This window comes from Triturus cristatus, chromosome 3_2, assembly GCF_964204655.1.
Source record: "Triturus cristatus chromosome 3_2, aTriCri1.1, whole genome shotgun sequence".
Lineage (NCBI taxonomy): Eukaryota > Metazoa > Chordata > Amphibia > Caudata > Salamandridae > Triturus > Triturus cristatus.
The window spans coordinates 95,541,964-95,558,515 of record NC_140584.1 but is presented as its reverse complement, the minus strand read 5'-3'; the positions used below and the strand labels follow the sequence as shown (position 1 = coordinate 95,558,515).

At 45.3% G+C, this 16,552-nt stretch overlaps 1 protein-coding gene across 1 annotated transcript in view; it reads left to right on the top strand.

Moving 5' to 3' along the window:
- The window catches only part of PDIA5 (protein disulfide isomerase family A member 5), a 796,394-nt gene that overhangs the window by 407,432 nt on the left and 372,410 nt on the right, over positions 1-16,552 (top strand). Inside the window, exons 9-10 of the mRNA XM_085647317.1 lie at positions 10,620-10,711; positions 10,821-10,892. Coding sequence (XP_085503443.1) covers positions 10,620-10,711; positions 10,821-10,892 — 164 coding nt within the window. The remainder of the gene's footprint in view (positions 1-10,619; positions 10,712-10,820; positions 10,893-16,552) is intronic.

Here is a 16,552-nt window from a genome sequence, read left to right as displayed (position 1 = left end):
ACCATGCGGAGGTAAGAACGCTATTAATAGATGAGAACCCAGACATAATGTTTCTGAGTGAAACCTGGCTTAAAGATGAACTAACCAGTATCCCCAATCTTGCTATACCGGATGGGTTTGCCATGACCTGTATTAACAGAAATTTAAGAGGAGGGGGCATCGCCGCCATCCACAGATCCTCCTTCACCTGCTCCTTTTTAAAGGAAAGCATTGCGGACTGTGAATGCGCGCGCTTCAAAATTTCCACTAATCCAAACTGCACTCTTTCAGGCCTGTTTATCTACAGACCGCCGGGTCCTTCCGCGAAATTCACGGAAGAGCTCATTGAGGTAACACACGCTATGATTACTGACTCGGCCAACTTCACAATCTTAGGAGATCTCAATCTCCATATAGACAACCCATCAGATGCTAAAATCAGCAATTTGACAGCAGACCTAGCTGCTCTTCAGCTAATTCAGCTGGTCCGAACCCCAACACATGTTGCGGGCCATCTGCTGGACCCAGTGTTTACGAACATTCCGGAGGCCAGAGCGGATGATCCTATACCCATGGCCTGGACGGACCACTCACTAGTAACCTTCTCCATCCCTAATAACCACTATGTCATAAAAAAGCCTCCAACTTCCTGCCTAAAACGACCTTGGCACAAACTCCAACAATGTGACCTTGCAGCGAGTTTGGGGAGACCTAACCTGGAGGATATAGATGATATTGAGAAATCATATATGTCCTTCCAGAACTGGATTACCAAGGGACTGGACGCCATTATACCAGCGAAGTGGACCAAAGGGCGTAGCACCCCTTCCAATCCCTGGTACAATGAGAACCTCAAAACAATGAGGAAAGTCTGTAAAAAAATGGAGCGACAATGGAGAAAGGAGTACAAGCAGGAGGGCAAAGATGCATATCTGACCACTCTTAGAACATATCATAAGGCAATACGGGTAGCCCGCGCTGCCTTCTACGCCACTGAGATAAATGCTAGCCCTAACCCCACGAAAACGATCTTTCAAATCGTGCAAAAACTACAAAACGGAAACAAGCCGGCGTCTCACATTACCTCCACGCAACAATGTGAAGACCTAGCTACTTTCTTCACGGAGAAAGTGAAAAAAATTTACAACGCCTTCACCCAGGACAGTCCAGAGGACATCAACCCTCCCACTACCATCCTCGGAGACTCTAGTCTCACACGCATACCCGCCATCTCCGGTGAAGAACTCTCTAAACTCTGTAGGAAGGTGAAATCGGGCGCTCCCACAGATCCGATGAGGCCTACTCATTTTCTGGAAGCCTTGGAACTCTTCCTCCCACCCTTGACCTCACTCCTTAATCTTTCTTTTGCCACGGCTACGGTCCCCACCTGTTGGAAACAGGCTTGGGTAACACCGATCATAAAAAAACCCTCCCTAGACCCAGCTAAACCGGAAAACTACCGGCCCGTTTCTCTGCTCCCATGGGTCGCGAAACTGGCGGAAGCCCACGCTAACAAAATTCTAAGTGAGCACATGGCGAAAAACAACATCCTGGACCCCTCCCAGCACGGGTTCAGGCCGGGCCATAGCACGGAATCCGCGCTCCTAACTTCCACAGAAAGTTTACGGGAAATTATGGACTCCGGCAAAAGTGCCGCGCTGATTCTACTCGATCTCAGCGCGGCCTTTGATACGGTCTCCCATGCCATCCTATTGAAACGCCTGGAAAACATAGGTATCACAGACGCGGCACTCCAATGGTTTAGATCATTCCTAACCAACAGATCGTTTAGGGTATCTGCCCCCCCGTTTATCTCCCAACCTCAAAACATAGGATAAGGAGTTCCACAGGGCTCTGCCCTCAGTCCCTCCTTGTTTAACCTATACATGCAACCCCTGGCGGAGGTTGCCAAGAAATGGGGCCTCACAATGGTGTCGTACGCCGACGACACACAGCTGGTCATCAGCATCAACCATGCCCCCTCCCCCGATGCCACTAGATTCAGGGATGGTCTGACCGCCGTTGCTAAATGGATGACGGCTAATTGCCTTCAACTCAACGGCGGCAAAACAGAGGTGCTGATAATGGGGAAAAATAGTAACAACTGGAATGACCTATGGTGGCCCCAATCACTGGGCCCAGCACCTCCCCCTAAGACTCTAGCGAAAAACCTGGGAGTGTGGCTGGACTCTGCTCTTAGCTTCCAGTCGCACACAAAAAAAGTTGCCGCAACCTGCATTGGCCTACTGAGAAGCCTCACCCCCATCTTAGGCTATTTTGACTCCAAAACTCGACAACTCATCGTACAATCTACCATTCTGTCCAGACTGGACTACGCGAGTGTCTTGTTGTTAGGAGCGAATAAAACTGAAGTTAAGAGACTCCAACGGATACAAAATTCGGCGGCAAGGGCCATAGTAGGTCTCCCTAAAAGATGCTCGGCGAGAGCGACCATTCACAGATTACATTGGTTACCCATGGAAGCCCGCATCCAGTTCAAAGCCCTCATATTCGCCTTTAAAATCATGAGGAACAAAGGCCCGGAGCTACTCCGCTCACTGCTGACCCCCTACTCTCCCAAAAGGAACCTCAGGTCCATGGGGCAACACCTAGCTACGGTGCCCTACACTAAGTTTTGCCGCATCGGAGGGCGCTCCTTCAAACTACTGGGGGCCAAATTATGGAACTCCCTTCCCCTCAATATTCGATGCATGGACAACATCCTAGCTTTCCGCAGAACTATTAAAACCTATCTCTTCCCCCCCTGTTAGGTCCCTCCCTTCCCCCTGTTTCAGTTGGTTGTGTTATGGTTCCAGCGCCGGGACGCCCCGTTGCGAGGGCAGCTGTTTGCGCTTTACAAAACTGATAACATAACATAACATAACATAACATACCAACCTCACCGTCAGTTGCGTTTTTAAATTGTGAGTTGGGGTTCCCATCTCTTCCCAATTGGCAATAACACTTCTAAAATGTATTAAGGCAATCCCAATGTTAACCTATAGGAAAGCTAGGCCTTGCTGTAGTGGAAAATGAATTCTAAGTGTATTTCACTACCAGACATGTAAAACTTAAAAAGTAGATGTCCTACTTTTTAAATTCACTGCATCCTGCCCGTGGGCTGTCCAAGGCCTACCTTAGGGGTGACCCATATGTAATAAAAAAGGAAGGTTTAGGCTTGAAAAGTAGGTGAACCTGCCAAGTCGAAATAGCAGTTTCAAACTGAAAACACACGCTCTGCAGTGGCAGGCCTGAGACATGTTAAAAGGGCTACTTAAGTGGGTGGCACAATCAGTGCTGCAGGCCCACTAAAATAATTATATTTACTTCCCTGGGCACATGTAATGCACTTTACTAGGGACTTATAAGTAAATCAGATATGCCAATTGTGAATAAAACAAATGTTACCATGGTTAAAGCAAAGAGCACATGCACCTTAGCACTGGTTAGCAGTGGTAAGGTGCTCAGATTCCTAAGGCCAGCAATAAGAAAGTCAGTATAAACTGGAGGTCAGACGACAAAAACTCAGGGTAACCACGCCAAGGATGCCAGGTCTAGCAACAGGAATACCAGGTTTCTATTTTCACAGTTGAGAGTCTGAGCAGGTGCCAAATTTAAGTACTCGGAGAGATTGAGTAAGAGAGTTCAGAAAAGGCAAGAATTGAGGATGCCAAGCGAGGGGCATAGATCCCCCCCCCCCCGACCTTTTAAATTATGTGTGGCACTAGTGTTAACAGTCAGTGGTTGATATTAAGCTATTAAATTACTTCGAGTTATTACTCTGCAGGCCACTGTTTGTATGCGGCTGGGAAAGTACCTTAAAAATCTTCAATTTATGTATCACTAACTGAAAAATGGATAATGAAGCAAACAGTTCTTTTAGAGAAATTCCACCTGGGAGCTTTCAAATGTACTAACAGTGCCCACTCCAACGATCTTTAGATCGTTAAAGCAATTAAACCTTCTTGGTTGGAGGATGTAATGCTGGTAAGCAGACAGTGACTTTTATTTAATCTGATGATCGCGTTAATTGCTCTCCTTAGTAAAACAGGCGTTTATTAGCAATGGTTGAGTTATCAAAAGTGAAACAAGGATCGCAGCCCGGCTGATTTATTAAGAGGATATTGTATTTAGCTTATTTGCGTCGTTTGTACAGTGCTATAAAGTGCATTTACTTTATTTATTAACTTTTTATGTTGACTTTTTCCAACTTGTGGTGTTGCTACACTCTGGGGTGCGAACAGAAACAAACATGACAAGTGGTAGTGCATGTAATTAAGAAGTGAGCATCATGACTTTGCGGTTGACCACCTTGGTTTAGGATTCGCATGGGGGTCGAGTGATGTAGCTGCAGCCTAGAATTGCATTATGTCCGAAGGCTAGGATGGTGGCTTCAGATTGGGTTTTCCGAATGCTACGCTGGTGAGGTGCAGTGGTCTGAGATGTAGTTTTCTTTATTGTTCTGGAATGTAGAGGGTGAAAGCCTGCATAAAGAGGTCGTTTTTTAGCTTGTTTGCTAAATAGCTGCTGGTGGTGTCCATTTGTGGTAGCTAATGAACCAAACCCTGCAGTTAAAGTATTTTTATATGCAAATCTTAGCTAAATGGTGAATCTGATCACTTGAGACTTAACTGGGAGGCTGTTGTTGGTATACCTGGGACCAGGGTAGAGAGCTTGTTAGGGTTCTTACATTTTTCAGATTAGGCTCTACCATGACCAGTATGAATTGGTCTTCATGCAACAATTTTGCACTCAGTGCTGTTCAGTGATCTTTAAAATGCTGTTAAATTTAACAATCACATAGCTCGTAGTTTAATATCCAGGACTATTTCAATGTATTACATTTCCATTTAGGCGGATGCCATGAAGCTAATTTCTTTTTAAGGTTTTCAAAGTAACACAATGTCCTCCACGTCCTAGGTAAAGATGTGAGGACATCCGGATGTCATAATGTCTCATCAGAGGTCTCAGAGTGCAGAACTGATCCCCCAGCAGATTCTGGTGCAACCCCAGTTTCCTGGGCCATTGGCAGCACTGCATCCAATTGAAGTCTTCAAAGAGGCCATGCTGTATCTCTTTAGCACTTTTCTGGCTCCCCCTGCCATGCCATTTGTTCCCAAGAATATGTGGTGGGCCTTCAGATGGGTTACCACTGGAAGGGCTTTTTCTCACATCAACTGTCCCCTTGTAACTCGGTCCAGGTCTAGTACTAACTGTGGTACAGATGCCTGCTCTGGTGCTTGGACCTGCACCAGGCATTCACTCATTGTTACCAGTGTCAGTTGCGCCAGAAGATAATCCGATTTTGATCCCGATATCTAACCCCAAACCGACTTCAGCCCAATATGGGCTGGTGTTGCTCTGTGGAATCACTAAAGCGCATCTGGCTGTTATGTATCCTGATTCTGCACCAATGTCTCAGCCGGGGGGTGATATCCACAAATGCTCCATTACTTTTCCAGCTCTAATCTTGAACAAGGTAGACTACCAGAAGGAGATGATAAAAGTGATGATGATTCTGGACAAACTTACCCCTGATTATGATGATGAACCTTTTTATATAGATGTGCAAGATGCCAGTAGGCTTGATACCTCCACTGATACGGGGTTGGAACACCAACAGAAGAGTATGTGTCATTTGTAGTTGTGGTCTTATGGGCAGTTGAGGTCCTGGATTTGTAACTACGCTCTGTCAAAACCAAGACTAATGTCCTTTCTGACATTTAGCAGCCTGGGCCGGCAATTTTTGAGCCCTTGCTTTCCTTCATGGAGACACTCACTGATACTTTGATGGGCGCTTGGTCAAAGCTCTGTTCCTGCCTGCCAGTGAACAGGCAGGTGGCCAGGCATCACAGACAGGCACCTGCCTACCCTAAAGTTCTCACCAAACATCCTACTCCATAGTGGCTGATGGTACAGGCATCAACTAGTAAGGTTAACTTTTAATTCTTTCCCCCACGTCTCCAGAAGAGAGAGATCCAAATGAGGTATTTGGAAAATGAATGTTCTCTTCAGACAGTTTGGTGCTGAGGTCATTCAGTCCAGTCTGTTTACTAGGCTGCTATATATGCATGTCCTCTGGGACATGGCCAGCAAGATCTTTCCAGCAGACCAGGGAAACCTTAGTGTGCCTCTGGCTCAAAAAGCTCATGATAGACAAGGCGAGGCCAAAGAACTTGATCTTTTGCTGGCTTGGATACTACAACCTACTTGAGGAGGCTGGTTAGCACCATTGTTGTGCACTGCTTTGACGTGTGTATGCATTCCACAGGATTTTCTGGAAATGTGCAAACATTGCTAATGGATATGTCCCTTTATTGCTCATGCCTGCTTGGCGAAATAGCTGTTTTAGCTTTGAAGTATTTTTAAGGACAATAGAGCCACGGCACTGTCCCTGAGACTGTTGACGCCTACCAAACAGTTCATACATCAGTTTATGAAATTAAAGGTCTACTCAAGGGGGTTGGCGTACAGGCTGTGTCATTCGACCCAACCTTTGCAGCAGTCACCTTAGTCCTTTCAATGCCAGCTATGGATGTCTGGTAGGCATTGCGCGAGTCAACAAGGGGACCAGTCCTCCCAGTCCCTGTCCCTGTCCTCCCAGTCCCTGTCCCTGTCCTCCCAGTCCCTGTCCTCCCAGTCCCTGTCCCTTTTGACAACCACCTCAAAGCAGCTTTAGCTTGTCTTTCCCATCCTGTAAGGCGCAGTATCCAGTATATCTTCCCAGTTCAATATGGTTATGCTCTACCCTTTCTGTTTGCTCTGCAGAATATTCCCCACCCCTTTGATTGACTTTTAGTGAAGCACCTCTCCATTCTGCTTCAGAAGGTTTCAGTGTTACCCTCCAAAGGTGCTATGGAGAAGCTTCTAGACTTGGCAAAAGGACAGGGTTGTTATTCTTGCTGTTTCATTGTGCTTAATAAGGATGGAGGCTACGGCCTATATTGGACATTTGACCTCTGAATGCCTTGCTGCTGTAGGACAAATTCAAAATGCTCACATTGGCACATATCTTGTCTGTTCTGGATCTAGAAGACTGGACGGTGTACTTGAACCTGCAGGGCGTATTTTGTTTTCATATACCTGTTTTTTAGTCCAACAGGCTTTCCCTGCAGTTCAAGGTCTGCCAGCAGCATTTCCAGTTTACAGTGCTCCCTTTTGAGAACACGCGAGGGGCACCAGAAAGGCCAAAAGTGAAGGAGGTGTTCACAGCACACCTTTGGATCTTTTGGATACCAGTCTTCCCCCTACTTCAGCGACTGGCTATTGAAGTCAGACTCACCACAGTCAGTATTAGACTTCCTCCAGACAACAGAGAACATTTTGATATTATTGGGGTTCAAAACCAACGACTCATAGTTTCTCCTGCTCTATGTATCTACATGTGATCTGCCTGCAATTCCTAGGCAGGAAATTATTTAGTGGAGGATGGGTTCTTATGTTGATCAATGGCCGTTTGAGTCAGTGATAAGTTGCTCTAGAATAAGAGGACAGTGCGCCAGGGGGGTGGAGGGGGTTGGTTGTTCTGAGGGTTTGATTTTATTTGTATTGCCTTTCATATTCTCCTGCATTTTTATGAAAAATTGTCAAATTCAATTTTTCTATCTTACATGCGGCAGTTGTCTCTGGGGCACAGAGATCTGCGTCATATGTGATATTTTGACAAAATTTGTTTTGAAAATCAACGACTCAAAGTCTCGGCTGACTCACTGAAGTTGCCATTCATAGGGTATCCTTGAAACAGTCTGCCGCAGCAAGCCTGTCACATTCGGGCTATGATCTCAATGTTTCAGCCTTAGTCCTGAACCTCGGTGAGAGGAGCTCTGATACTTCTTGACTTCTTAGCTTCCTACAGCTCCCTGATCGACTACACCATGTGACACATGCAGGCTCTGCAATGGAATTTGAAGTTCTGCTGGACCTAGCACCAAGGAAATCTGACGGATTCTATCCAGGTTTTGTCAGAGAGAGCTCACTATTTGGAGTGGTGGCTCTAAAAATGCAACTTGTACAGGTGCAGGCCCATCTCTCTTCTCCACCCAGAACTGATGAACGTGAAGGATGCGTCACTACTGGGTCAAGGAGGTCATCTGGGAAGATGGAGATCAGAAGACTCTGGTCTCTGCGGAAACTTGACTCCATATCAATCGGTTTAATTTGCTGGCCATTCGTCTTGCGCTGAAGGCATTCCTGCCGTCCATCAAGGGAAGATAGATGTTGGTTCTCATGGACAACACCATCGCAATGTGGTACTTTAATAAGCAGAGTGGAGTAGGACCCTGGGTATCCTGTGGCAGGAGGCTCCGCGCCACTGAAGTTGGCTGGATTTGGAAGGTATTATTCTGATTACAGACCACATTACAGGATTCATGAATGCAAGGGTGGATTCATTCCATTAGCTGAATGTGGCAAATAACAAATGGAGTCTACATCTCGAGATGGCGCAAAGCATCTTCAGACAGTAGGGAGAATCCTCACCAGATTGTTTTGCCACTGTGAATGTTCTGTGTTCAAGGATTAGTGCATTTCTACAAAGACACTCGACCTAAGATGCATTTTGCCTGGAATGGAACACAGGACTCCTGTGCATCTTCCCGGCCCTGCCTCGAGTTCTGAAAAAGATTAGTACAGACTGGGCTCAAGTCATCCCAGGAGGACTGGACTGGGCCAGATAGTATTGTACCTGGAACATCTGGTCATGAGAATCTGATCTCCAATCAGGCTACCACTTTAAAAGGATCTTTTATCATAGAAGCAGGGCAAGGTCCTTCACCCTAACATGCGCAACCTATATATTCAAGTGTGGCAATTGAGCACCAGCAGTAGTTAATTTAATTTGATGTGCCTCCAGAAGTAATGGACGTCATCCTCGCTGCCAGGCAGCCTTCTACGATATCCATTTACGCTGAGCACGGGCACAAATTTGTGGCTGGTGTGAAGTTTGCAAGACCAAATAAATATTTGATGTTTTTGTGTTCATTTTATCTTCGGCCTAGCAGAGGGTGATTGTGAGTGTTTTAAGAGCATGAATTGCCTCTTGATGTTTCTTGGTACTTGTGATTTGATGGCAGAAATCATCATCACTATACACATTTTGGAGAGAAGGGAAAAGGAGGATACAAAACTAACATTAGAGTGGTATAATGTGGATTTATCCAGAAATAGATTAAAAGGACTGGGGTTTGAAGTTGGCAGGGGGATAAGGTGTGGAAGGGAATTGGGGGTAAACTAGGGTGATAATGAGATGAGTATAAATGTGAGTTATCTGGAGGTTAAAGAAATAGCAGTTACGTAGGAGCCAAGGATCAGCTGAAAATGAATGGGAAGGATTGCCTAGCAAGTTTTTATGAGCAGTATTCCATGTGACGACCAAGTGTTCTACAGCATATGGCTGTGTTAGTCAAGATAAGATTGAACGTTGAAAATGTTGGCAAAATATTAGTATGAATTTATTGATGAACTGTTCTGTCAATAGAAAGACTGTGGTGCTGATAGGGATACCAGACCACCACGGGAAACAAGATAAACTTATGCCAGTTGATGCCAAGCCCGGAATACCTCCTCAAGGTACACAACATATGAAGGATTCTGTTGATGGTGGCTCCTGGGTCTGTAATGTATATCAAGATATTCTCTGCATACATGCATATCCAGTCTTGCCACCCAAAGTCTCATTCACTGGCCTTCAGTAGTGCATGCTTTCTGATATGAAGTCACAAAAGATCCAGTGCAAGGACAGACAGCCTTGGTGAAAGGCAGCCACTTTGTCTATTCCTCAGACAGTACACCATTAGCCCTCTCTCTGGCGATGTATGTAGTATACAGGAGATTTATCCACGCCACAATCAGCGGCCCAAAACTCATTTTTCTATGAGGTACACAATTCTACAGGATAGAAGAACGCTTAATGGCGAGGAGACCGCCCTGCCCACCCTAGTGAATAGTACCATTGATATTGGGTTTGTCACAGGATCTCCAGAAAGGAGTAGAGAACTGGGTATTGACTCTAAAGCACTAGTGGTAGGGCTGACTACGAAGAGGCTTTGGCACGGGTGCGTGACGTACAGTGTGTGTCTGTCTCTTTCTCTCACTGCTGTGACTGAGACACGGCTAGGTGCTGTTTATATAGTTGAAATTCGACTATGAATGGTAACCTAGATAAGAGTTAAAGTTGATGGAGCTCTCTGGACATACTTACTAGTAATGGTGGTAATAGGAGAGGAACACTAGGACTGATTAATTTTACGGGATGTCAGTATCCTCATTGTCCTTTAAGTTAGTGAACTGAAGTTAAATCGTATTTCATTTAACTAAGAATATGATAGTCTGTGTAGTTCGAAGCAAAAAAGGTGGATGCTGCTAAATGCTATCAATAACATGTACTTTTTTAATATTGACTTTATCATAGAGGGAACCGACCTAATAATGTAATATCTTTTGCAGGATAAGACTACCTAATTTGCCACACTCGCTGTAAAATGCCTTGAAATTCCACAGCACTGCAGCAAAACAAAAAAAAAAGACTAGCCATTTCGCAAACAGTTGTTTGGAGTGTGCAAGCGAAAACCTCTGCCGGGTTTTTGAGACCGCAAGCAAAACAGGGAAGACTAATTGGTTTAAACCGTGCCCTTTTCTTGCAGGTCCTGGCAGGCATGAATGTCTACTCGGCGGAATTCGAGAGGATAAAAGAAGAGTACAATGTCAAGGGATACCCGACCATCTGCTACTTCGAGTCAGTCTCTTTAACGCGGGCTCGCCTCGTCGAGTCATCAGTTTTTACGGCTCTGCTTGTCTGCAAGGTTAGCGCCTCTCATCCGTTTGCTTTTTCTTTTCTCGACTAGGAAAGGCAAGTTCCAGCATCACTTCGAGAACTACGGCGCCTCCGTCGAAGACATCGCGGAGTGGCTCAGAGAGTAAGTGCCCCGTGTCCTTTATCTTTCTGCTGCGCAGTGAAAATTGGAGCGCCTTGGGTAATTGTCAGGTTTAGCCGGAGTTTGTACGTCAGGCCAAATTTAAGGCTGCTTACCCCTATTATGATTGGTTATACACTTTTAATCGAGAAATACAAATGTTTGCAACATTCTGTGACTGCCTTAAGGCTCCCACTGTTTAAATACGCAGGTTTCCATTCCTTCCATGGTCTCATTGATGCCTTACCTGATGCAGTGGTCTGGCCCGGGACCAGGACCAGGGTTCAATTCCCGCCTTGGCGGGTCTTGGGCTCAATTTCCTCGGACCCGTTATTTCTCGCCTTGGTGCCTATTCTAATCATGGGTCCCACTCTGCAACTCTGGGCAATAGCTTGCTTAACTCCACAACGGCCCCAACAGCGCTGGGATGCCTGGCTTCACCTTGGGGGTGCCCAGGAGTGGACATTTCACAGGGAAAAGCCAGGAAGGGTTTCACAGCGGTATGAGTACAGCGCCAGAACACCCTAGGGTAGCAGTGCGCTATACAAGTACAACACATTTACATTTATTCAAGAAACATATTGGGACTCTGAGAAAAACAGAGCAATCTAGTTTGCTGGCAGATGAGAAATGTCAGGCCCATCTGTGGTTGTTTCAGATTTGTGTTTGTGTTATTTGAATTTGCCACTGGTCTGTCCTGTGCCATATTAATAGACTTGTTTGTGGTCTTTGAATTTGACATCCCTTTAGAGTACGTCATTTTAAAAGATTTGTTTTAACAACATTACAATTTGTCAGATGTAGTGAAAGCATTAGGTTAACAGATTTGTTTCGATGGTATGGACTGTTTTATACGTTAACACATTTGTCTTGGTGGTGTTTGAGATTTTTGTGTGTGGTATTAACAGTATCAAGTTAAAATGTTTGTCTTGTATTGACACCCAGCTCCGTGGGTCTTGATTTATCAATCTGAGAAGAATAAATTCTTGTCCCGGCCCTGCCACAGTTTGAACTTGTGACCCTGAAATTACATACAAATTTCAGCATTGAGCACTCATCTCCATTAAGGTTCTGGATTCTCTGTTTGTAAAACATGTGGGTGAAAAGGAGATGTAGAGTGCACATGGCCCTCTCATGGGAAAGTGCCACCATCATCTTCCTAAAGCTTATCGAGGGCCTCTCTTTAACAATTTGTGATTGGCCTGATGCACAGAGATCCAACTTCCAAGCTTTCTTTTATCTCAGGCTGGCTACCTGTGAGTGAGAGAGTCCTTTTTAAAAGCCTGTGTTTTTGCCCCTGGGCCTACTGCCAACTCAAGCCCTAATTGCATTCTATTGAACACCCAAAAAGGACATTCTTGGTTTTCATTCATTCACAATCTGCTTTTTTTCTGAGACCTCCATCGTCCACAGATCCTCTTTGGGAGGATGTGCTTTCTCTCGCCTCAGCTCTAATGCATGGAATTGCCTACCTTGTGTGCTCCGTACACAAATGAACATCCTGCAAACATATCAAGACCTGACTCTCCTCCTTGACCAGCTTTCATGTCTCCGACACAACTTTATAGGTCCATTGCACAAGATACCCTGAACATTCACTGGGTGCACTTTTCAAAAGTCTTCAACATCACATCAATATATCTTATGAAATTTATAGCCACAAGATGGCTAATACAAGCCAACAGTCCAAAAACGTTTTAACTGAATGCCCATTGCAAATAAAATATTATTTTTCACGAATGATCAGGGTGCTTCTAGTGAGCTTTGCTACAGACAATTAAGGCAAACAGTGTTATTAGTTCTGTCGGCTTACCAATTAGTCGGCTTGTTCTTTAACTGCAGAATTCTTTCTCTCTCTCTATGCTGTGTGACAGGAGGGTTTCCTGCACTTAGCATAAGAGACCACATATACAAAGCACCTTACTTGATCTGGGAACATGAATCCCACCATAAGAATGTACGTGCTCAAAATATCAAACAATACAATACCACCATAGGAAGGTACGTGCTTGAAATATCAAACGCTGCAGTGAGAAGGTTCTTGAAGCACACTGTGGACCTTTTAGCAACCACCAGCACACATTAAAAACTTTGATTGGCACAGGGTGCTGCAGCATAGCTCCATCGTGTGATCAATATGCAACAGTCTTTTCTCTTAACAAGCTCACATAAGATTCAATACCAAAACGAAACCGCAAGTCTAACATCCACACTTTGGTGTGCATGTGACTCACCTCACCTCCCCAAAGACAAAAATCCCCCACAAAGAGTCCAATGCTTTGAGTATTTCACTCTGACGGTGTGCACATTCACTGCTCTCGCTGTATCCAGAGAGCAGTCTCCAAGACCAATGTTAGATTTGTCACAAATGTGGATTGCACCACCAACTCCAAATTCAAAAGTAATTAGATCCGTCCAATATGTGTTATTATTAAATCTCTTTATTCTTCATTCATCATAAAAACAGCCAAGCAGCCAACGCGTTTCGTCCAGCTTCAGTGGACTTCATCAGGGCTAATTATAAATATTTAGTCGCCAATACGCTGCACGTCCTTAATCGGAGAAGTCGAGTTGCACGCTCAGCACTACACGGGCAAAGACTGGCGTCCTGAAATATTAGGTCAGGTGGCACAGGAGCTGAGTAACAGTGAAATCATTTTGGATACAGGAGGGAACAGTTCAAACGTGGGAGATACACTGAACCGGACAGCGTTGTTGCAATTTTCCACTATCATAGGTGACTAAATATTTATAATAAGCCCTGATGAAGTCCACTGAAGCTGGACGAAACACGTTGGCTGCTTGGCTGTTTTTATGATGAATGAAGAATAAAGAGATTTAATAACAACACATATTGGACTGATCTAATTACTTTTGAATTTGGAGTTGGTGGTGCAATCCACATTTGTGACAAAGCTCACGTAAGATTGCTTGGACTTGCCTACTCCTGAAACAATCACCCCCTTAATCTCCCAAATGTTCTTGCAAGTCCAAAGTTGTAACCCACAGGAGTTCAAAAGATCGTCAGTCACTATAGATATGAAGCAGTTGGCACTAGACATGGTCCTGCTGTTGGCAGTGGGTGAGGATTGCGTACGACCAAGGCTCAACCAGTAGACACCACAGTACCTGTGACACAGATTAGCTTTGGCTTATCTAGACTCCCTTGTAATAGTTCCCCACAAATTAATCTTTTTTTCTGGTTAGCTACCTTTAGTATGGCAAAACTTTGTAATCATCTTTTGGTCCAGTAGGAGCCATTCACATTTCCTTGTGGATGAGAGTACCCCCCTCGTGGGCATGCGGTCATCTTTAGTCTCAGATGACCGCTTGCTCCGGACCCAGTCTGTAAGGGCCCTTAAAGAGAAGTCGATAAGCCCTTAATGGAGTTTTGTACAGAATGCTTTTCCTTGATTCATCCTCTTCTATTTTTAGGAAATTGACGTAGCACAGCAAGAAAAGGAGTTGTTTAGTTAAGCAATTCGCTTCTCTTCTGCTATCTGACTCAGAAATTAATACTCTGAGCTACTGCTGCTAAATTTCCTTTATCTTTTCTATACCCTGTTCACTTCAAGTCCTGGCACAGTGAGAGACTGGGACACAGCTTGTGAGGCAGATTAAAAGAAGTGATATCAGTTGTGAAGTAGCTTCATTTGAACACTGGGGTATAAGTAACCAGTGCGCTTAGAGCTGTGGTGACAGTTGTAGATTACAAGTGTTAGTAAATGTTTGGTATTAGCATAGGATATTTGCAATACTAAACCATCAAACGAATCCCGCCTGTCCACTGGTTGGTCCCAACGGTTCTCCATTAAAAAAAAAAAAAAATGCATCAGAGCTTCCTGGTCAATGTTGACTTATTAAGGTTTTTCTAAAATTAGTTATCCGGCCAGTGGCGTAGCTTGGTCAGTAAGATTGGGGGGGAGGGGGGAGGAGCTTCAGATTTTCCGCACCAGTCGCGCTGGCATATATCCTTAAATACATTATAGGGCCAGTGGTGGCTCTTCTGCTAAGGTGGGGGAGTGTCGTCCCCACTGCTTTGCAAGTGAAATAAAGGAAAAATAAAATGATAACATTGAGTTATCATTTTATTTGTTCCTGCTGCGACAGCTTTGCAGGGCAGGACTGCTCTGCTCTCAGAGCAGGGGGAGGAGTGATGGGCACACTCTGTAAGTGCGCATGAATGTTTGGCTGGCCGTCTAGGGCTGGCCACACAGTCATGCGTACTTTGCATGTTCTCCACCCACGCTGCAATACAGTCTGGGTGGAGAACATGCCCAGGCTCCCATTCCCTGGCTAAATGCTGAACCACGGTGCTCAGACCAATCACAACGCTGCTTTGCAGTGTTGTGATTGGCTTCGGGGAGCCTGGGTGCTTCCTGTTCCATTCCCGTTGCGGAGGAGAGACAGAGGATAGAAGCGGCGAGGTACATTTATTTTTCTTATTTTAGATCCCCACGCCTCCTGTCTCACACCCCTGATCCGTGCCGGCCGCCACTGGATAAGACAAGCAGGGTGAGTGAGAGGGGCATAAGGGTTAGTGAAAAGGGAGAGGATTGTAGTTTGGTAGGGGTACTAAGTGAGAGAAAGCAGAGTATTTTGTAAGATAACCAACATTTTTTAGGACTTTTAAAACAGAGAGGGAGAGAGTGTAGGTGCGTCTTTGTGTATAAATTCCATGTGAAATCAGACAGACACCTCACCGTACCCGACTGAAAGCACCTGTACCTAACTATTTGTCAGAAAATACATTTGATATGGGGATGTAACACCCGTAACCCCCACAACACACACACACACACACACACACACGCTATGCCTCTGTATATGGCTTCCTAAAAGCAATAATGCAGAAAACGAACCTTAAATTCCCTGTTTTACAAAACTGCAAACATTGCTAGTATACAGCAATACGTTAGTGCCTTCCAGGAAGAAACTACTTCAAAACCTTCTTAGCAAAAAATCTGATTGTTTTGCCCCCCGCTTTGCCTTTTAATTGGATTCTACCTCCAACTGGGTCCTTCTGGGACTGCCAGTTCCCTATCATTGTCAATCGATTCTAGGCACCGCACCCTCCTGCGACTTGGAACGACTCGGGAGTGGAAAACAGAATGTGGTCTCAGCACTGAAACCTGGCGTGTTGTCGTCCTCGTCAGAATTTGCACAGCCACACACCTTGGCGTCACGTGATCATGAGAACTCACGGCCTCGTGTGGCAGATGGAGAACGCATGGGGTCCGCAGGGCCGGACAGGCCTATAGGGCAGAGTGGCAGTGCCAGAGGTGATGGTGTGACAGGTCCATGTGTGGGGCCGGTTTTTGGCTATATCTGAGCCTGTATTCGGGTCTGGTGGGCTGGTTTTCCTGCAGCAAATACAAATGGTGGCAGTCTGACATATCTTGCAAAACACCTATACAGCGTATCATTACATTTTCCAAACTACCCACGATTTTAGGTACCTGATCTATAACGGAGGCCACTTTTATTTGGTGCCCGGGCCTATTTTGTGGTCCAGTTCGATCCTACCCAGCGACTTCCTGCCAATGCCAGCATGCACGAAGAGCGGGCTTCGCCTTGTGGCTCTCTCAAAGCAAGCTGCAGATATTCAGTTATAATCTGAGCCACTTGTTGATCCCGAGAGCACGCTTTGGCCAGGCTTCGCT